The 22,843-nt window shown below is 40.3% G+C and overlaps 1 protein-coding gene and 1 long non-coding RNA gene across 3 annotated transcripts in view; both read left to right on the top strand.

Annotated features, from left to right (window-relative positions):
• LOC142158401 (uncharacterized) overlaps nt 1–22,843 on the top strand; it is a 604,325-nt gene that overhangs the window by 568,068 nt on the left and 13,414 nt on the right. The gene's annotated exons all lie outside the window — the stretch shown is intronic.
• The window catches only part of RFTN1 (raftlin, lipid raft linker 1), a 283,814-nt gene that overhangs the window by 251,294 nt on the left and 9,677 nt on the right, over nt 1–22,843 (top strand). For both annotated transcript variants that reach the window (XM_075212313.1, XM_075212314.1), the window contains exon 8: nt 20,860–20,963. In XM_075212313.1, coding sequence (XP_075068414.1) covers nt 20,860–20,963 — 104 coding nt within the window. The remainder of the gene's footprint in view (nt 1–20,859; nt 20,964–22,843) is intronic.

The raw sequence follows: 22,843 nt of genomic DNA, 5'->3' as shown, positions 1-22,843 counted from the left end.
ATGGTTCCTACTGTTCTTTAGTAATAGGCGGGTGAGGATGTGATGAAAGTGCACCAGTCCCTGGATCCATCCTACTGGGTTCTAATAATTCACGCCAGTGATGGTGGTGTAAAAGTGGGTATTGGGGGGGGAGGGGTTGTCAAACATTGGCTTCCATGATGTGGCTAAAGCAACATTTGAATGCCACAGAAATTCTGAACAATTTTGCCTCTCTTCACGACAGCAGTTGTTTTAGGCTTTTTCATCAAGGTAATGCCAGGAAATTGAGAGTGAATTCATCTTAATACAGTATCATTGTTAGATACCAGATATCAGCCCAAATAAGCATCTGTTGGATGAGATGGTGAGCAAGTTTTTCAGAGTAGAGATCTTACACCACCAACATTACATTTTTTGAGCACTTTTATGATTTTACAATAAACATAAAAGGATGTTCCCAGAGTGCTCAATAACAACAACCCCTGCAGCCCTCCTTAACCAAAGGAATTTCCACAACTCCAAACAAAGTAACATATATAAACAGTGAGGTTCAGCAATTGCTGCTAGATTGTATCACATCAGAGTAATATTACAATCACCACAGTTCAGTCCAGATATCTCTAGGAATCTTCTATCTTCATTGTTCCACAGCTGTACAAAATCACTCCATATAAAAAAAGAGAAGAGAAATTTCATACATAGTGAAGTATATTCTGCACTAGAGATGTACCCTTTCAATAGCTTTAACTTTGTGTTGTCATAGTAACAGACATGTACCCAATACCCCCCCAACCGCGCACCGCCTCCGATATCGGAAGTGATGTCACATAGGTTTCCATGCACTGATAGGACCATAATCCAAACCTCATCATCATGGTAACACTCCAAACATACTCACCATCTTCATATTCATGTCACTTACAAACCAAAACTACCTTAATGCAAAGATATCCATACTAAATATCCCACATCATCCTAATAATCTGACATACATAAAATTACATAAAACCACCCAGATGATACAGCATATAACGAAAATTTCCACATGCTTATAATGCCTCAAAACTACATAAAGGAGACTTAAACATAACCCTCCAGGAACCCTCTTACTCATGCTTCCAAGAACCATTTCAATTCAATGTCAGCATTGAGACCTTGCGGTATTAAGATCTTCATATTATAAATATACTGCATCTCGGTTTTTGCAAGACTGGCAGCTATATTTCTAGACCTTCAGTTCTCTTTCACCAGTTTGATTGCAATGGAGGTCTAGAAATATTGCTGCCAGTCTTGCAAAAACCGAGATGCGGTATATTTATAATATGAAGATCTGAAAACCGCAAGGTCTCAATGTTTTTAGACATTTTTGTCAGTTGTTGCTATGGTATACTGAAGTAAAATTACAAGCATTTCATAAGTGTCAAAGGCTATTATTAACATTAAGTTTTTGCAAAGAGTCAATATTTGCAGTGTTGACCATTCTTTTTCAAGACCTTTGCACTTCGCCCTGGCATGCTGTCAATCAACTTCTGGGCCACATACTGACTGATGGCCGACCATTCTTGCCTAATCAATGCTTGGAGTTTGTCAGAATTTGTGGGTTTTTGTTTGTCACCCGCCACTTGAGGATTGTCCACAGGTTCTCAATGGGATTTAAGTCTGGGGCATTTCCTAGCCATGGAAAATTTTGATGTTTTGATCCCCCGAGCCACTTTGTTATCACTTTTGCCTTATGGCAAGGTGCTTCGTCATGCTGGAAAAGGCATTGTTCTTCACAAACAAAAAAAGACAGTTGTCAACTCTTATCCTTACCACTGCATATCTGTGTGTATCTAGCAAAATTAAAACATGAGGTATTAGTTCATATTTTGATCAAAATATTTAAGCCTGCATCCTAGCGTCAAGGGCACCTCATTATATGCAGGTCCTACACTGACCTATATGCTTTAAACACCATTAAAATGCAGTTAAAATCAGATGCACTCACCTCCCAGATATAGGGGTTTACATCTAGCAAGGGCTGGCTTGTGAGCCACACCCAAATGTGCCTTAAATAGGCTCGAAGGACAGCTGCTATGAACATAAGGCAATATTTTGAAACAAAACCAGAGAAATAAAAAGCCCACGCTCAGTATATCCCATATTATATATGGTACCAGCTGCTTGGCAATAAGCCCACGCTCAGTATAACTCATATTATATATGGTACCAGCTGCATGGCAATATGCCCACACTCAGTATAACTCATATTATATATGGTACCAGCTGCATGGCAATAAGCCCACACTCAGTATAACTCATATTATATATGGTACCAGCTGCATGGCAATAAGCCCACACTCAGTATAACTCATATTATATATGGTACCAGCTGCATGGCAATAAGCCCACACTCAGTATGTATAACTCATATTATATATGGTACCAGCTGCATGGCAATAAGCCCACGCTCAGTATAACTCATATTATATATGGTACCAGCTGCATGGCAATAAGCCCACGCTCAGTATAACTCATATTATATATGGTACCAGCTGCATGGCAATAAGCCCACACTCAGTATAACTCATATTATATATGGTACCAGCTGCATGGCAATAAGCCCACACTCAGTATAACTCATATTATATATGGAACCAGCTGCATGGCAATAAGCCCACACTCAGTATAACTCATATTATATATGGTACCAGCTGCATGGCAATAAGCCCACACTCAGTATAACTCATATTATATATGGTACCAGCTGCATGGCAATAAGCCCACGCTCAGTATAACTCATATTATATATGGTACCAGCTGCATGGCAATAAGCCCACGCTCAGTATAACTCATATTATATATGGTACCAGCTGCATGGCAATAAGCCCACACTAAGTATAACTCATATTATATATGGTACCAGCTGCATGGCACTATAAATGCCCATATATGTATACAAAACAAAAAAGAAAGTTGTCAGTGCTTATCCTTAACACTGCATCTGTGTGCTCGTCACCAAACTGTTCTTGGATGGTTGGGAGAAGTTGCTCTTGGAGGATGTTTTGGTACCATTCTTTATTCATGGTTGTGTTCTTAGGCAAACTTTCGAGTGAGCCCACTCCTTTGGCTGAGAAGTAACCCCACACATGAATGGTCTCAGGATGCTTTACTGTTGGCATGACACAGGGCTGATGGTAGCGCTCAACTTTCCTTCAAGTGTTTTTCCAGATGCCCCAAACAACCTGAAAGGGGATTCATCAGAGAAAATGACTTTACCCCAGTTCTCAGCAGTCCAATCCCTGTACCTTTTGCAGAATATCAGTCTGTCCCTGATGTTTTTCCTGGAGAGAAGTGGCTTCTTTGCTGGCGTTCTTGACACCAGGCCATCGTCCAAAAGTCTTTGCCTCACTGTGCGTGCAGATGCACTCACACCTGCCTGCTGCCATTCCTGAGCAAGCTCTGCACTGGTGGTGCCCCGATCCCGCAGCTGAATCAACTTTAGGAGACGGCCCTGGCGCTTGCTGGATGTTCTCTGGCGCCCTGAAGCCTTCTTCACAACTATTGAACCTCTCACCTTGAAGTTCTTGATGATCCGATAACTGGTTGATTTAGGTGCAATCTTATTAGCAGCAATATCCTTGCCTGTGAGGCCCCTTTTGTGCAAAGCAATGATGACTGCACATGATTCCTTGCAGGTAACCATGGTAAACAGAGGAAGAACAATGATTTCAAGCACCACCCTCCTTTTAAAGCTTCCGATCTGTTATTCTAACTCCATCAGCATGACAGTGATCTCCAGCCTTCTCCTCGTCAATACTCTCACCTGTGTTAACGAGAGAATCACTGACCTGTTGTCAGCTGGTCCTTTTGTGGCAAATGCAGTGAAAATGTTGTTTTTGGGATAAAGCTCATTGTCATGGCAAACAGGGACTTTGAAATTAATTGCAATTTATCTGATCACTTTTCATGACATTCTGGATTATATACAAATTGTTATCATAAAAACTGAGGCAGCAGACTTTGTGGAAAATATTTGTGTCATTCTCAAAACTTTTGGGCATGACTGTACACCTGTACAGTATATCTCTGAACCTCGGTGCACTGCTATACCTGGGTGTAACACAGTCTCTAGTCTTTACCTGCAAACTTTCAGCTGCATGGAGGCCCGTGGCAAATGATCTATATTCGCAATAAATAAATAAATCAAAACTTGAAAAGCTGTGCATAGCCCAAAATTCAAAAAACAGGATCCATAGTTGTTCAACAAACAAACAGACCGGCACCATCAATAAAAAAAATACAAAATTTAATAGAAAACAATAGATAGATATCGTTAGTACGGTAAAAGTGTGCAGTATTACCGTTAGTACAGTCATTTTAATGCTCATTTTTGCTTGCATCTCTCGGGGCCAAGAGTAATAATCTGGGTAAAAATTACCGTATTAAAGGTAATAGTACTAATGCTGCGTTAATCCTAGACTAACGTGGCCGAATTGAATCTGCCCCATAGTGTTAACATTTTTTATTGGCAGAGAAGCAAAATAAAAAAAGCAAACCCAATTTTGAAAATGATTAAAAAAAATATTCTGCACCACAGTCTGACCTGTCTTACTGGTGTATTTGTGGTTAATGAGAGAGGATACAAGTGATGCTGTCATGAAACTTAAAAGACAGGAGCTCGGAGGCACCAGCTACGTTTCCTGTTACTATAATACAGCGTATTTCTGAGCAGACACCACAGGCTCTGCTCTCTGCATTCTGCGGTGTTAGGAGGATTAGCTGTTAATATAGGTGTATTGGTTTTTGTAATTTAGGCTGACTACATCAAATCACATTCTGAAAATACATTTTGACACATCATTTTGTTCTTCCTGAATCACAGGTGTTTTTTGTCTATGCACTTTACTTGTAGGGAATCACACTGAAAATGATTAAAGTATTAAAACTGAAATGAATGTATATTTTAACACCATAAAAATGTTTTTTCTTCTATGTGTATGCATAATTTAAAATTCTGACAACACTAATACAAAATATATATTCTAGAGCTAATGTATATTACAAATGATTTAAGGGAAATATACATACTGTTTAGTACTTTTTATTTAAAGCGCAGAAATCAAATATAAATGATCCCCTTTAATACATGCGTAGCAGTTGTTGAAAAAAGTCAAACATGTATTTTTATTGCAAACTTATTATATTATAATTTGGTATATTTGTCTTTTTTGATTGACTATGTATTTTTATGAGATAATTAAAAGCTGACACAAATGGAATTCAATTCCAGGCAATGTCGTGCGCACACATCACGCAGCTCACATTGCTCCAATCATTTTTACTGGGACTGCTGAGTTCATTTACGTGGTGATAAAAGCTAGGTATTTCAGTGAATAGTTGGGAGTATCTTGTATGGAGAAAACTATTTGGTTAGCTTCTCGGCATGAAGTGTAGTGACATTGTTTATCTATAAAGTATGTGTTCCATATTTTACTGGCCATGCCCCTGTGTGCATATTTGTACAGATGATTTGCGTTACCTAGGAGACTGCAAGCAAGGCACTGATCCTGTCGTATAAGTCCAGTGGTACTGCTGTTTAAGTCCACTGATCCTGCCATGTGTTGGGCCACGTGTTTGTGCCTCCCACTTGTGTCGCTTAGCTTAGTCATCCAGCTACCTCGGTGCTACCTTTTGGACTAAAAACAATATTGTGAGGTGTGAGGTGTTCAGAATAGACTGGAACTTAGTGGAAATTAATGATATTGAGGTAAATAATAGTGTAGGAGTGAAAAAAAAACTAAATAATGGATTTTAGCACTTTTTATGCTTTTTTAAAAATAAATCAGAACCCAAAACCCTAAATCAGAATCAAAACCTTTCGTCAGGTGTTTTGGCAAAACAAATCAGAATCCCAAAAATCAAGCTAATCAGAACCCAAAACCCAAAACACCAAAAGTGGCCGGTGCACATCCCTAGCTTGGACTAAGAAGTGATCAATGAGTGATTAGCTGGTGAATAACCAGGTGGCTTGGCTTTGTTCTATGAACAATACCCCATATAAATACTGTAAGAGGTTAATAAAGTGAAATACAAGGTGAAAACTCTGTATTTATTGTCTTCCTCTGGTCACATGCCCTTTCTACACCTAGCCTGGTAGAGGAATCCGTGTAGTTGGTCATGACCATGAGCCTGTTCTTCTGGTCTGGATCTGGTTAGATGCACAGAGTGGTGCCGGGAAGACTTTTCCTAGAAGGTTATTGGAAGCAGATGGTCGAATAAATACAATAATAAAAGGAATTCGAGTAAGGATTGTTATGGTGAATAAATTAAACCCAAATGCAAAAGAAAATATCTTCAAATGAAATCTAAATTTATAAAGAGAGTAAAATACAATAATAGAAGTAATTCTGTAGTTTGTCATGCACAGTGCAGGTTATTACAGCACCTACATTGTGCATTCCACATGGTGTCTATCAGCATTTCCACCACTGTCTGTGCAAAGCTTCCATGTACATAGATAGGAAATGTGATAGTTTAGTGACTGCTTAATCTCAGCAAATAACAGAAATGACACAGTAGTTCTTAATATACCTTCCTAGATAAAGCACAAATATAGTAAAAATTACTGTGGAGATGCTGCTAAAGTACAACTTTTCATCACTGGCATTTGTTAACCATACAAACGTCAGCCCCCACTATATTCACCTGTTGTTGTTTTGTTTTAGTCATGCTGGCAGTTTTCAAAGACATCCTTCTATTTCTGCTACACCTGTTTTGTGCGCACACCTTTTAAACATGCCACTCGCTAAATTTTTAAGTCAATGAATTTAATCGCCTGGGCATTTACATAAACATTGAGTTGAAAATATACATTTCCAAGTTACGTAAATTTTTATTACTATTTTTCTTTTAATATTACAAACGACTAGACATTGACTTGAGAAAATCTACCAATAACAGGTCTGAGTCCAGTTCAATGCATAGCGTAGCTGGGTAAATTTGGAATGAATCTCATACAGCATTCTATTTATTTCATTTCTGAAATCAATTAGATCGTCACATTCCATTATATCCTTATTTATGTATTGAGCAATAACATTGAGGGGACTCCCCGATTGTCTTTATTACATGTGTTATTGTGTTATATGTGAATGGTTTTTTTAGTGTACTAAACAAAATAAACATAGAAAAGCACTTTCCAATATATATTCCCTTTGGAGGGGGCAAAAAGCATTCTACTTACGTAGGACAACTCCCAGTTACCAACACCCCCTGAGTACCCGTAAACTTCAAATCTCTTTGCCGGAGGAAACGTGCTCTTAACATGGAAAATATTTCTTCTCCACTGCCGGATTTTAATTGATATAATCTCACCCGATAAAAGAAAATGTTGCCACTTTTCATGCATGTGTGCAAGAAACACCCCCAATCCACCACCTTACTGTCAGCAGATAATGCAAAACAATGCCCCGCTAGAGACACTGCTATGTTCGCCCATAAATCTGTGTGTTTACCCATAACAGGTGCATTTGCAATGTATATATGTATATTTATATATATGATGTGTATAGATGTGTTTGCCTGGAAGAAAGTCTTTGGATAAAGTATTCAAATGTTGCAGTTTCCTAATAATCCAAGCTGTAGGGAAAAAAAATCATAAATCATGTAACACTTGTCCACATGAAAACATTCACACTTGTCCACTGCCCCATCTGTTGTGTGGGAAGTAATAGAGAAAGCTGTCCCAGTGCTTCTTAATTTGTCAAAAAGCAACACACATATGTGTGGAGGAAGGTTTAAGCCTTGCAGGAGGCCATGAAACCGCCTGCAGCGTTAAAGGTACGTTGATAATTTGTTATACTACCAAGTTTAAAATCGTGACATTGGTCACCCAAAGACCACAGGCTTTGAAATTTTGCAACACCCTCCCTCCTAGTGTCAAAAGATAATAACATGCTACCACACCATTCATTTAAACCTTTCCTTTACTCGCGTTTTGCAGCCACTGACTTGTCCAACACTAAAAATAAGATTTGAAAGAGCAATCAGAGTTATCAGTGGGGTGGGGGTTCACAATAGATTTAATCACAGTTAAATTATATACCACATACAAACTAAATGCTGTGATTGTTTAGAAAACTGTGGTCACCATTAAGACTTGTTTTATATATAATGTGTGGGTGTGACATGATGTGGGTGAAAGTTACCTGCATCTCTGCTAATGCTGTGTACTACAGCGTCTAAAACATGATTCACTCATTTATTTCTGCACAATGTTTGATTAATTAAGCACTTTACATGGAAACATAGAATTTGACATAGAAAAGAACCAATTGGGTTGCCACTTCTCCTAACGACATGACTATAGCTTATAGTTTGTGTCATACAATCCTAAATGACTATGTGTTGTAATTGCTGGTATGACATTTTATGTATCTGTTCCTTCTGCCATTTTTTCTTACATGAATTGTGTTTTTCTTTTCATGTTGCTCCCCTAAACTCCCCCCCCCCACCTTTTCACTAACACACGTTCTCTCTCTCCCTCTCCCTCTCTCTCCCCCCCTGACCTCACTACACATGCATACTTACCAACATTGCCACTTTTGAAAGCAGAACATTACTGGGAAAGGGGTTTTGGTAATGTCACACTACCATTCCACTACATACCACTACTATCCGCGTGGGCGGATAAAATTGGAGCATGCCATGTCCTACAAAACCCAGCATGTCCTGAGGGATATCGGATAGCTATCTACTGGCAAAGCATGCTGGAACTTGTAGTTCATCATCATCATCAGCTATTTATATAGTTTCACAACAACTAGAGAGCCACAGGTTGGCCAGGCTTGCACTAGACCATCCCCATCCCTTCTCCTATGCCTTAAAAATACCCCCATGTTGACATAGGCACCAGTAGAAGATGCACACTGCACGCACTCACAGCAGTGGGCAGGACACCACTCCCAACATTACAAGCATTCAGGACAAAAGTCTAGTCTTCCGGGATGAGGGGACGGTTTTGCCTAAATCGGGACATTTGGAAGATATGCACATGGAGTTTGTGTGTACTCCTAATCAGACTAGAGATGCTCAAGCTCGGTGTCACGAACACGCTCCCAGCTGCCGTGACTTTGGGGTGTGCTGTATGAGGTCACACACGATTTCAGCCTGCAGTCTCTCTCACCTATCACACAGGTTCTAGACCTACGGAATCACCCCCAAACACAGCGCTCTCACCCCCCCCCCCCAGAAACTTCAAGGTTCAGCCACCACCTATTGGGTACGGGCAATAGGACCCCAATATACTGTCCCACACTGGCACACAGGCTTCTAGTTCCACAAACTAGCAAGACTCACACCAGCAAACACAGGGTTAACTCTTCACACCTCCAGACTGTTACACAAATGTAAATACAAGCACACACAGCTTGTTAATCAAATGTATCAACAAATCACACACAGGGTAACCTGGACGAGCAATCTTTTCTAAACAGGTTAATGAATCCGTTAAAGTATCAAGGACGCAACTTATTAAATTTTAGATTTAATATACGAAAATACAGGGCATTCAGATATAAAGGAAAATAATGAATAAACAATTAATATATTGACATAACAAGCAAAAACAGTTTAAAATAAAAAGGATTACATTCAGATTTGCACTTACATGAATTGCATTCTGGCCAAGGGGAATTTGGCTAGGAAGATGGACAGCTTATCAATGTAACTTGATTTCCCCAAAAGTCTGACAGTTTTTCCCCTCAGAACACAGACTTTTAAGCAAACTCAAATGGGACGGCATTCACAGGGGCAGTGTGAATGCTAATGTGGGGGCGGAAATGTCCCCTGGGTGTTACCTCAGGTTTGGTCAAACTATTCCTAAGTTTTGACCTGTTGGTAATTCTTCACAGATATATCTCAGAGAAATAACACCCCTCTCAATAAACCGGTCATAATCTCCCGCACGTTTAAATACCAAATATGATGAGATTACAACAATATGCCCATCGGTACGGAGTGGCTTCCAGATTTCCCAAAATATGAACTATGACAACATTTTCCTTTGAAGGTCATATTTCTATATACCTGTGTAGGCTTTCACATGCTGCCTAAAAGGATCTCCAGCTGTGATTGGCACCACAAAGTCTATTCAAGTGTCTAAAGCAAACATCCTGGAAGCTGCTAAAAGTGGCAGACGTATCTCCTCACACTGGGATGTAAAAAGCCATCAAACACAATTACATCAGACTCTGCGTCTTTAACTTTTACACTAACTTATCAATGGATTCATTTGATACAACCTATTTACACTGCAGTTATGAATTATCCCTTAGAAATAACTGCAAGCTCTCTATGTTCACGACACTCGGTTCCCCGAGAACCGCACACACCCGAACTTAGCAGATCCGAGTACCTAGCCGAGCCGGTTCTGTATTTTTGCGCACCCTCAGAATTGAAAATGAGGCAAAACGTCATTGTTACGTTGTCAGATCTTGTGAGTTTTGGATTCTATAAGTACCTCCCTCCATGGCGATCCAGTGCTATTTCACACAGGGACACAGAAGGGGTAGCACGGTTCTTGGCAGTCTCTAGTGCAGTTGGGCAGTGTCATAGGTAGAAAAAAGGAGGGGTAGCATTGTTCTTTAAAGGCTCCAGTGACATTCAGGAGAGCTCCATTGCTAATTGTCATTGCTGAAATAGAAATAATAGGGCTGACAGGCTTGGTCTTCTAAATCTGCAGTCAAATTGTACTGTGTTATATAGGTAACACACAAACAGGAGAGCTCCATTGCTAATTGTCATTGCTGAAATACAAATAGTGCTGGCAGTGTTGTTCTTAATCTGCAGTCACATTGTACTGTGTTATCAAAATGGATTCATAGCAGTACACAGAAGACCAGGAGCACCAAGCAGCTGCTGGCACCAGTCATGATGATAGTAATCCCTCTACGTCATCTGCTAAAGCCTTGAGATTAAAGTGCATAGTGTTTTTAAGTCAGGGAAACAAAAATGTAAAAAAAACACCTTTTACCTTGGTAAAGAAAAATAGACCTGTAATCCAGGCAAAGTTATCTTTAGAAAAAAATAAAATTGCCAACAAGCTATTCTACACAAACAGTGGTAAGGAAAGAATGAGGCATTTGCCTTTCTCTGAGTGCTAGTTTTACAACTGTCACTGAGTCATCTTCTTGTAAGGTTAGTCATGACCAACCAAGACCTTGTTTTTCGGACTCCAAAAGTGGTGTCCAAATACTTTTACATGTAAATGCCGAGCTGGAAGAAAACAGTACGGCATTAGAGGAAAATGTATGTTCAGAGTCAGAAATGACACAAATCCCTGAAGAGAGTCTATCCACGAGTGCTATGTGTAATCCTGACCTGTCTGATAGTGTACCCATAAAGAAGGCCCCCTTTCAGCATTTCTGCAGATGTGTGCATGAACAGCCCAAGTGTAGCCGGTGATACACAAATTGAGGATACCACTTTGGAATTGCAACAGGATGAGGGGGATATTTCTGTAGCTGACGAGAGCGCTTATGAGGATGTTGATGAGGATGATGTTGCTTGTGTAAGTCTTGCACCACTGGAAGCAGTTCTTGCACGTGATAATAAGAAGGCCATTATCATGCCTGGGCATGAGACCAAAAAATCCACCTCTTATGTGTGGAATTATTTTTACCTAAATCCTGACAACAGTTGTCTAGCTATTTGTAGCATTTGTACAGCCATAGTTAGTAGAGGTAGGGACCTTAACCATCTAGGAACCTCATCCATGTTACGCCATTTGAAGCGAGTTCATGGCAAGCTGTTGGGAAAATTTGAAAGTTATGCTAAAAAAATAACAACAAGCAGCCCATCATCAGCTAGGTCACTTCTCTCAGCTAGATCCCGACGCCTGCTATCTACACCCACAACACCATCCTCATCAATATCCTCAGTAGCGTCAGAGTTAGTCCTGCATCCAAGTTGCTAAGGCTAGATGACTCCTCGACTATCCTGGATTCCTCAGAAGAATTCTTGAGCGTTAGTCCCACTGCTGCTGCTGCTGCTGCTGCTGCTGCTGCTGTGGGTGAATCTTCAACCAAGAAACAGACCAAGAAGAAGACTACTAGTAATTTACAACAATTGACTGTTAAACAATCCTTTGCAAGAGAAGGCAAGTATGAAAGCTGTCAGCCAGTCGCATAGCGGATCACAGACGCCATGGTGACTATGCAAGTATTAGATCTGCGTCCAATATCCACTATTAATGCATCTGGTTTTAGACAGTTACTTGAGGTCTTGTGTCCCTGTTACCAAATTCCATTGCAACACCATTTTACTAGAAAAGCTATTCCTCACCTCTACCAGAAAGTTTGTAAAAATGTAATTATTGGGCTACAAAATGCCATTCTACCCACTGTACACTTAACCACAGATATGTGGATAAGCGGAACTGGGCAACCTAAAGATTATATGACTGTGACAGCCCACTGAGATGGTGATTCGCCTTCACCAGTAGGAACAGCAGCAGCATGTACCCAAGTATGTCACATTTTTTAGAGGCAGGCTACTCTGTGTATCACCGGCTTCACTAAGAGGCATACAGCTGACAATCTGTTACTAAAATTAAGGGATGTAATTGCAACATGGTTTATCTAGCTTGGACTCTCCTCAGGATATGTCATTTCTGATAACGCCACCAATATTGTGAGCGCATTATAATAATCCATCACATTCCGTTTTGCTCACACAATTAACTTGGTGGTGCAGAGCTTTTTAAAAAATGACAGGGACATGCAGGAGATGCTGTCTGTGGCCCGTAAAATATCTGGACATTTCCAGCATTCGGCAACAGCATGTAGGAGATTGCAGCAACTACAAGAGCAATTTAATTTGCCCTGCCACCAACTGAAGCAAGAGGTTGTGAGAAGATAGAATTCCACCCTGTATATGATTCTGCAGACGAAAAGCCATCCACGATTACTCCACAAGCCATGACATTGGGAAAGGAGGGGAATGTATTTTACTCAAGCGCAGTGGAGAATACTATCTATGTTGGGCAAGTTGCTGAAATCATTTGAAGTGGTCACCTATGAAGTGAGTTCAGACACTGCTAGCTTGAGTCAAGTGATTCCCTTAATTAGACTTTTGGAAAAGCAGCTTGAGAAATTGAAAGATGAGATTAAATAAATCAATTACGATAAGTATGTCAGACTTTATTTGCTTCGCCAGAATCCAAGAGTTATCAAAATCATGAAATCGGATCACTACATTTTGGCGACTGTGCTTGATACTTGTTTTAAGAGCTATGTCTTCTCTTTGTTTCCAACTGACCCAGATCTGAAGAGATGCATGGAGCTCCTGGTGAGCAAGATGATAGCTCAAGTGTTACGTGACAGGACATCGTCTCCTCCATCAGTTTCTCAGTCAACTGCTGCTAGGAAAAAACTTCGCTTTCCCAAGAGACCCAGGGATGATGCAGATGCTCAGCACAACATTTTGACATCTGGTCTGGTCTAAAAGAATTGACCAAAAAACGTGACACCTCTGCCGTAACTCCACCTGATCCTACTATCAACATCCAAAGGATTATTTTAACGACAGCATAGAAACAGACACATCAGACAGTCCCTTTACATACTGGGAGGAAAAAAAGGGAATTTGGAGACCCATGTAGCAAATCGCTTTGCACTGCCTAAGCTGCCCACCCTCCATTGTGTACTCGGAAAGAGTTTTCAGCATAGTCAGGATCCTTGTCAGCGATTGGCTTAGGAGGCTACTTCCTAAAAATGTGGAAAAGATGATGTTCATAAAAATTAACTTCATTTTCACAAGGAAGGCCTTTCCTGCCAATTACATCAAAATTCTGAGACTTCTGTAATGGTGGATTCCAGCGGGGATGAATTAATAATGTGTGAGGATGATGTACACACTGATGAGGGTGAGGATGAGGCTGAGGATGATGACAACACCATATTGCCACAGTATAGTTCATTAATAGCACATCAGCCTCAAAAGTGGCACTCCTTGTCGCTGAAGTGCTTGGTTTGTTAAAGTGTGCATGTCCTTTTTAAAATCCAACATAAGGTTGGGTAGGAGGGCCTAAGTACAATTCCATCTTGCACCGCTTTTTCTTTCAGCTACCGCTGTGTGCCAATGTTACCTACATGTGCTATATACTGTTGTGTGCTTTGCAAGAATCTTAGACACCCATTGATGATGCAGATGACTCAGCACAACATTTTGACATCCGGTCTTGTCTACTGTAAAATAATTAACCAAAATTAGTTGTGACACCTCTGCTGTAACTCCACCTGATCCTACTATCAACTATCAATATCCAAAGAATGGTGGAGGATTATTTTAAATTTTTTTGAACGGTATAAAGACAACAGTTTTATTAACAAAGAACAACGTTACTTGCAGAAGTAATGTAAGCATGGATGTCTAAATAGACGTGTATATGTATTACCTTCCACTTTGCTGCTGTTTCGTCAGTATTGCACAAAGTGTTTGTAATATGCACTTTTCGTCAAAGGTATATAACTATATTATATTTTTTGGGGAATTGGGGCTGATTCGAAGCTCAATGATGAACTTGCTTTTTGCTGTGAAGTACAATGGCTCTTTTTAGTGCATTGTCTGGCATCCTGGATTGGTCTGGGTCTGATAAAAGCACACATCCTGGGGGGGTCAACACTTATCGCTATGTATTAGCTGTAGAATTACGACAGTTATCCAAGGAACGGGTGGTGCGATCAAATGATCCATAACCGATTTCATGATCCAAGGACAATTCCATCCTGCACCACTTTTCTTTTCTGCCACTGCTGTGTGGCAATGTTTCCTAGATGTTCTATAAACTGTCATGTGCTTGTGTCATTGCTCTGTCGCCTAGCATCCAGCCAGGTCGCTGTAGTCTTTGTTTGAAAGTGTATGAAAATAATATTGTGACCTGTAAGGTGGTCAAAATTGACTGCAAATGACTTGAAAAGGTTCTAGGTGTAAAATAGACATTACTGTCAGGACTTGCCGTAATACACTACCCAGCCAGCAAGATTCCACCTAACCAGGGAGGGGCTGGGGGCAGGTCTGAGCAGTTTGGCTGCCCATTGTATCTGCAGTGTGCTGGAATACTGTGCACTCTATAAAGTGGTTTGGTTGTCTATAAAAAAAAGTGGTTTAGGGATGCTCTATACCAGTGATGGGCAAACTATGGCACGCGGGCCAGATCCGGCCCACTTAGAGGTTCTATCCGGCCCGCCAATATTTTAAAAAATTTCATTAAAATATGCATAAAATTATTATGCCTTCCCAGCTATTTCCTCCATTACACTTCATCCTCCTTCCTAAAAGGACACTTCGTATGTCAATCACTCAAACACCTGCCCGCCACCTAATGGCTGAAAGTCATGTGAGAAGAGATGGGCTGGGCCATATACTAAGGCGGATTTCGATTGGCTGCTGTGTTGTCAGTTAGTGGCTCACCAGAAAGACGGATCTGCAACAACCTGCTGAAATAAGTCCTGTGTCTGTACGATCGCTGCACTTATAGAGGTAACACCGCTATAAAACACCCTCCCGTCCCATTCAAAAAATTTGTATTATATATTTCGATATTTGAGTTTTTTAATAAATTATATTGGCCCGCCTAAAGTTTTTCTTTTTTATTTGGCCAGCTCCTGAAAAAGTTTTCCCATCACTGCTCTACACAATGTGGCTGGGGATTGGGGTTTATGTGACTGGCTGGCTCTGTGCAGTGTGGCTTGGGGTGGGGTGTATAGACATAGGCTGTTTGGTCTTTCAGTAAGTGGCTGAAGATCAGAAGAGAAGTAGGGCCTAAAACTGCTTAACGTTTTTATTTTACTCAAACTTTCCACCTTAACAGCTATGGCAGTTTGCCTCATTATAGCCACAACCCTGTACATAGTTGAAAAACCTCTACATTGACCATGGTTTTAAAGTAGTTTGAACTTTAATTATGTAAGCATTTCTGGGGAATATTTACAGTATGATAGCAATGTTTTAGTAAGAAAAAGAGTTATATAAACAGTTTTAAGAGACTCAGTGTTAGATATATCTTCCTGCATTCCTGAGTTATCTGATATCAAGGCAGATTTCAATAGCTGATAACCCACTGGTCCCAGCCGCCCAATCAAGCAAACATTATGTAAATTCAGATACATTAAATAAAGACTTTGTTTCCATGAACACATGATGAATTTATAAGCATCATAAGACATGCGGGAGAATATTTATCATGCCCCAGAGTTGACTTATCTCAGCGGTAGAAAATTGAGTTTCACTTCAGCTTAAGAACATTTGCTTGCTTGCTCAGCTGAGTGGTAGTCAGCTTCTTGGTGATATTGACTGGCAGCACTGAGAGTACTCTTAATCCGGTCTTTATCCAGAGATGGCGATAGTGATAGGAAAACTACGACGATACTTGTTAAATAGGCTTCCCGATGCTTTTCAGAGATTCCCGGCAAAAGCTATAGCTGGCGATACCTAGCAACAGCCAACCCTGACCAGGGGGTTTTGGTAAATAAAAAAAACCCCTAAATTTGATGAAAACAAGCTTTTCTTCCTATCATTAATAGGACCCATAGTCCCACAACTGATAAGACGCTCTTCTTATGTTAAAGACACCAGGAAACATTAATATGTGGACCTCTGTCTTATTTCTTAACTGGACTTATAAGTAAAATCTGAATCAAGTATAAATCTAAAGCAAATCTTTAAATATTTATTTTTCTTAAACATACGGCCGTTAAATGGGAACAATGATATTTCCAGCTGTCATTTCACACCCTAATCAATATTTCTGTCTTTGAAATTGTATAGTACTGTATTGACTCTAAGATGCTTTGTTTTAGTTTTTGTAAAAAAAACAACAGTCTACTGGTTAATCATCCATTAATATAATTTTACAGCTCACAAATTTGTAGCAGTAGAGTCGCAGCTGTTTAATTCTAATTACCACGTTCCCTGAAATAAATATCATAGCTGAATACAAGAAGCTCCATTATGAAAAAAAAACCAATGTCCTCAACATTTACCAGGCATGCCAACATTTCAAGATGGTCTTGAGGGAGAACTTTTGTCGCAGGCTTAATAATGTGGCACATGCTTCTTCTCACATGGACAAAAAGAATAAAAGAGATGCTGCTCTTATACATTTGTAGCCAGATGTTCATGTGGCTGTGGTAAATCATTACACAATGAACAAGAAAAAAACCTGGGCATTCATTGTCAAATGCTTAAAAAGCATAATAAAAACAGAGTAGCTAGTTAGTACAGATTTTGGAAACATAGGCCAACATGCAGCTCTGTATTAGGTTGGTACCTAACTCTCTAATAGTGGGAGTACCATAGTGGTGTAACTCTATAATAATGAATGCTACCTAAGATAACACAATGGAGGTTCCCAAACCTCCCAGGAAGGTGCATTCAAACAAACTGCACAGAGAGAAGAAAAGGCAAGGTCTAATCTATTGATAGCCTGGCAAGAATGGTCAAGGTTTAATGGTTTAAGTGGCTTATGCAGAGGATTTTTGGCCAGTGTACCATACAGAGTACATTGCTTGATGGGCAGTGTATCATACAGAGCCCAGTCCCTGGTGACCAATGTATAATACACAGCCTATTCCCTGATGGTCAGTGTAAAATACTGAGCCCAACACTAGTCCTTTGTGGCCAATATAGCATAAAGAGGCCAGTCCCTAGTAGCCAGTGAACAATATAGACCTAGTAACTGTTGACTGGTAACTGTTGTACAATAAACGGCTCGGTCTTGTGGCCTTGTGTACAATACAAGGACTAGTGGCCTGATGTATAATACAGAGCTCGGTCCCTGGTAGCCTAGAGTATAATACAGGAACTAGTGTCCTGGTGTATAATACAGAGCTCAGACCCTGGTGGCCTAGAGTACAATAGATTGTCCAGTCCCTGGTGTCCAAGTGTGCTTTATAGAGCCAAGTCAATGGTGGCTTAGTGGCCAATGCAGTCCATACTCTGATACGCTAGTTGTTACTTGCCTCCATCCCGCTTCCCCTTATTCTGGTCTTCGAGCTGCACAAAGCTCTGTTTCTACTACTTCACTGAGCTCCAGCTGTTTCAATGAACTGGTTACTATGAGCGAATAATAGAACAGTCACATAGATTTCTGTATACACTGAATTCTGTCTGCAATTTGAGAATTCAGCAAGGGAGAGGAGATGGAGGTGCTATCAGTTATTACTTTTTTTTATCTTGCAGTGATTGTGGGATTCCTCTAGGTCACAGATTGCAGTGTGTGTGACAGTGTGGTGTGCGGTCTAAGAGTCCCCTACTCCATTGCCTCAGTGTGCCCTGGCTGAAATGTAAAATGCAGGCCTAGAGCTTCAGAAGCAATGGCCATGCCCCCAGTGACAGGCACTCCCCCATAATTTGCACCTGTTTGTGCTAAATCTGTCAAGACAATAAATGTATCTTAATTTATCACTACAAACAGTTTTAATTGACAACACAAACTTGTTAGTCATTTAAATCTGTCATAGTGGCTTGAGTAAGGCTGCTGGTGGCTGGAAATATAGATAGACACTTTCCCTTACATCACTGCAATGTCTAAGCAGTAAAGCTTAGCCCTTACACACTGCCTCCCTCTCCTCATCCACATCGCTGCCCCCCTCTCCTCATCCATATCGCTGCCCCCCTCTACTGATCCACATCACTGTTCCCTTCTCCTCCACCACATCGCTGCCACCTCTCCTCCATCACACACTGTCCCCCTCTTATCCACATCACTGCCCCCTCTCCTCATCCACATTGCTGCCCCCCTCACCTCCACCACACACTGCCCCCTCTCCTCCACCACACGCTGTCCCCCTTTCATCCACATCGCTGGCCCCTCTCCTCATCCACATCGCTGCCCCCCACTCCTCATCCATATCGCTAGCCCCCTCTCCTCAATCACACGCTGCCCCCCTCTCCTCCACCACACACTGCCCCCTATCCTCCACCACATCGCTGTCCCCCTTTCATCCACATCGCTGCCCCCCTCTCCTCATCCATATCGCTGCCCCCCTCTACTGATCCACATCACTGTTCCCTTCTCCTCCACCACATCGCTGCCACCTCTCCTCCATCACACACTGTCCCCCTCTTATCCACATCACTGCCCCCTCTCCTCATCCACATTGCTGCCCCCCCTCACCTCCACCACACGCTGCACCCTCTCCTCCACCACACGCTGTCCCCCTTTCATCCACATCGCTGGCCCCTCTCCTCATCCACATCGCTGCCCCCCACTCCTCATCCATATCGCTAGCCCCCTCTCCTCAATCACACGCTGCCCCCTTCTCCTCCACCACACACTGCCCCCTATCCTCCACAACATCGCTGCCCCTTCTCTCCTCCACCACACCACTGCTCCTCTCTCCTCATCCACATCGCTGTTCCCTTGTCCATGTCTGGTCTGTTTCTAAGACATCGAAGCCCCTTTTTGACCTTAGGAAACTGGGATATCCCACAACATTTTGACTATTGGTAGATATGGAATACTGAACAATATTTATAAAGTGAGCAATAGTAACTGTCCCCATTATACTCCCAGACACTCATTGGACAGGGACATGCTGAGTAACATGAATTGCAGAAATGAGCATTGTTTTCAAAACTTTTCCACAAAATATTCCTCTTGTTCCACATTTGGCTGTGAAATTGTGCATGTTTTTCCATTAGAATTTGGTCTTGAGTGTTCCCAGTCCTATCTCAGCAACACAACACAGGACTAATCAACTGTCATCATGTCAGCTCTCTTAATTTTGCAAAATTCATATTTACAATTATAATATGCAAGGGCAGGCTGCTGAACAACAAAGGTTGTATAGCTGATAATTCACACCTCTGCAAAATGTCCTGTTTGTCTGTAAACCTTACACAGAATATCCTATGTAATAATTATTTGTTGTACTTGCTACAAACAAATTATTTGTTTATCTCATAATAAAAACATTAATTTAAAAAAAACTGAATAATTTGAAAAGTAATTTAAAAACAATACAGATGCTGGGCCTGAGTCATTCAGAAGAAAGGCAAAAAAAGGAGTAAATTTGATCCTGGACAAACCATGTTACAATACAAGGGTGCAAATTAGTTTATTTTGCACATACAGAGAATACTGACTTTTTTGTCATGTATCACACAAATACTTGATTTATTTTTACACTGAAATTTAAAATTCATCTAGGAAATGTCCTACCCCAAATATAAATCTGTCCCCACAATTTAAATTTATCTCCCTCTCCAATGCAACATGGTTTTGCCAAGGTGCAAAGTTGCTCCCTTTTTTTTTTTGCTTTGCTCTCCTTAATGACTCAGGCTCGCCGTGTTCCTGATTCTGCCACATAACGTACTATAGCAGTTACCTGCACTGAACTAATGCATTGATGAGGTGTTTTTTCATCAATGATTGCAATAGTAAAATAAATGGGATAATTAGGATAAGATCATTTTACACTGAGTGTAAGTGGTCATGTTAGAGGGTCTGCAATGGATGTTTCATATGTCATTTATATTTTTCCATTAGCTGCGTTGTGCCTCTAGCACAGGGATAGCCGACCAGTGTGTCAGGACACCGGTGTGTCACAGGGCTAGACTGAAAGTGTCACAAGAATTTATTATTATTATTATCTGTAAAATAAACTTGCAATACTTGAATAGGAAAATAACTTCCCTAATCTTATTCCATAATGCAAAATCCCGATTCTACATGTGGGCGCATGTCCATGTTCAGCAAGGAACACCCTAATCCATTCAGCTCCTTCAAAATGTATTTGTAATCTTTCCATTTCTGTCTTGTACAATATGTATGTTTAAGTCATTGAAGTTGAAATTTAACATTGTGCTTAATCGTGGTTTTTTTTGTTTTTGTAGGATTTAAAAGTGCACACAGACTATATGCCACTCTTGAACTCTCTGGCTGTTTACGGTTGGCAACTGACATGCGTCCTTTCAACTCCTATTGTAAACACCAGTAGGTAGGTATCAACTGTTGTAAAAGGAAATTTATACCACTAATGTTTCATTTTAGAAGTAGCAAGGTACAAGATCCATATAGGAATTAATGCAAATGGATGTTCCCTGCAATCATAATTCATCTATAAAATAAAACAAATGAGTGGTGACAGAAAAAAACTAAAATAATTTAGAGTAATGACCACTTTTGGACATCCCCTGTCTTTAGAGGACTATGGTATTTGACAGCATACAAAGAATGCCGTTTTCAGCTCTGGAAGATCAGGCAAGCTTATAAAATTCCTTAACCACCTTCTTAAGCTCCATTGGTTCATTTATTACCTTTACACAGTTCACACAAGACAATAACCCTTTGACCAACATTGCTGTGTGACTGGACTACATAGCCCACTAAGTACATTTTACCTTTGCAATCTGGCTGCACCAGTATGCAATATGTAACACTTATCCTCATGTATCAAACGTCTATTGTCCCATAGATTGTAAGCTTGCTGGCAGGGCCCTTTTACCTCTCTGTTTGTCTCTATTACCCAATATTGTTTTATTACTGTGTTTGTTCCCAATTGTAAAGCGCTATGGAATTTGCTGGCACTAAATAAATAAATGTTGATGATGATGCAGTGGATTGGCTTTCCAATCAAATGCAGTTGCAGCATCTGGTTGAATGGGAACAGCATGTATCCAATCAGGTGTTACATTCTCCACACACCATCCTCCCAGCCATAACAATTTTTGTTTACCTACCAAGTCATTTGACAGCTTCAAGCTATCTTTTATGCATGCAGTCAAACTGTGTGGTTCAATCCACTCTTTCAGTAGACAGGGCGAGTCCTAAAATACTGTGCAAATTACTGTACTCGTAGCACAGTTTTTATGGGGGATAAATGTGGATAACTCATTTGAAAGGGATGTCTGTTTTTGGACAGCTTTTCCTTAGTATAGAATACCCTGAACCCAGGAGTTCCCCCTTACCTGAAGCTACTAACTAGATCTCACCACAGACTGTTCACCAATGTTGCAGGGAAAAAGTATTACAAGTCATCAATAGCTCTTGGAGCTCTATTGATATAGGTATAATAAAGAGGTATGGTTGTTTCGAGTCCTTCAGCCTGTGTGGCTTCTGCCCCATCCTTCTTTGCTATATGGTGTAAGTTTATTTGTTTTCTTTTATAAGAATAGCCATGATATACTGTCTATATGGTTCTTGCTTATTAGAGCTGGTACATAATTATAACCAAACCATTACATAGTCATCATAACATATCTAATTCTGCATCACTGATTTTTAACTAGGACATTAAGCTTAAAAAATGTAAAAGTTTGCAAAGGACACCAGGTTTACGGCAGAAGGCAAGGAACTACATTTTTAAAGTGGTAGTATTAATGAAAAACAGTGTATGTGGTATTTTCTCATGTAGAAATAATGATGTAAATGATGCATACATGTGTTGCACATCATATGAACCTAATAATTAGATCTAGCAATAGCCAAATATTGTGCCCACAATTTGCAGCATACAGTGTGCCAACGAAGATATTCAGCAAAGTATTCATTTAGTAGCCTTAGTAGTGTCTTTCCCAGCATACTGTCATTACAATTGTAATGTTTATATCATGACCTTTGTTATTTGTAGATGATCAAGCCTGGTAAATCAGTACTAACATGAGCAACCATGGTAATATATTTCCAGTAATATACCCAGCAATGAGAATATGCATCCTAATCCTTGCATTTTTTTTCTATATCCTGGTCTCTTCAGTTCTGCCTGTGTCCTGGGAGTATATTTACTAAACTACGGGTTTGGAGAAGTGGAGATGTTGCCTACAGCAACCAATCAGTTTCTAGTTATCATTTATTTAGTATATTCTATAAAATAAAAGC

This window comes from Mixophyes fleayi, chromosome 5 (assembly GCF_038048845.1).
Source record: "Mixophyes fleayi isolate aMixFle1 chromosome 5, aMixFle1.hap1, whole genome shotgun sequence".
In the NCBI taxonomy this organism is placed as follows: domain Eukaryota; kingdom Metazoa; phylum Chordata; class Amphibia; order Anura; family Limnodynastidae; genus Mixophyes; species Mixophyes fleayi.
Note: the sequence above shows the minus strand (reverse complement) of the source record. Positions and strands in the feature narration are given on the sequence as shown.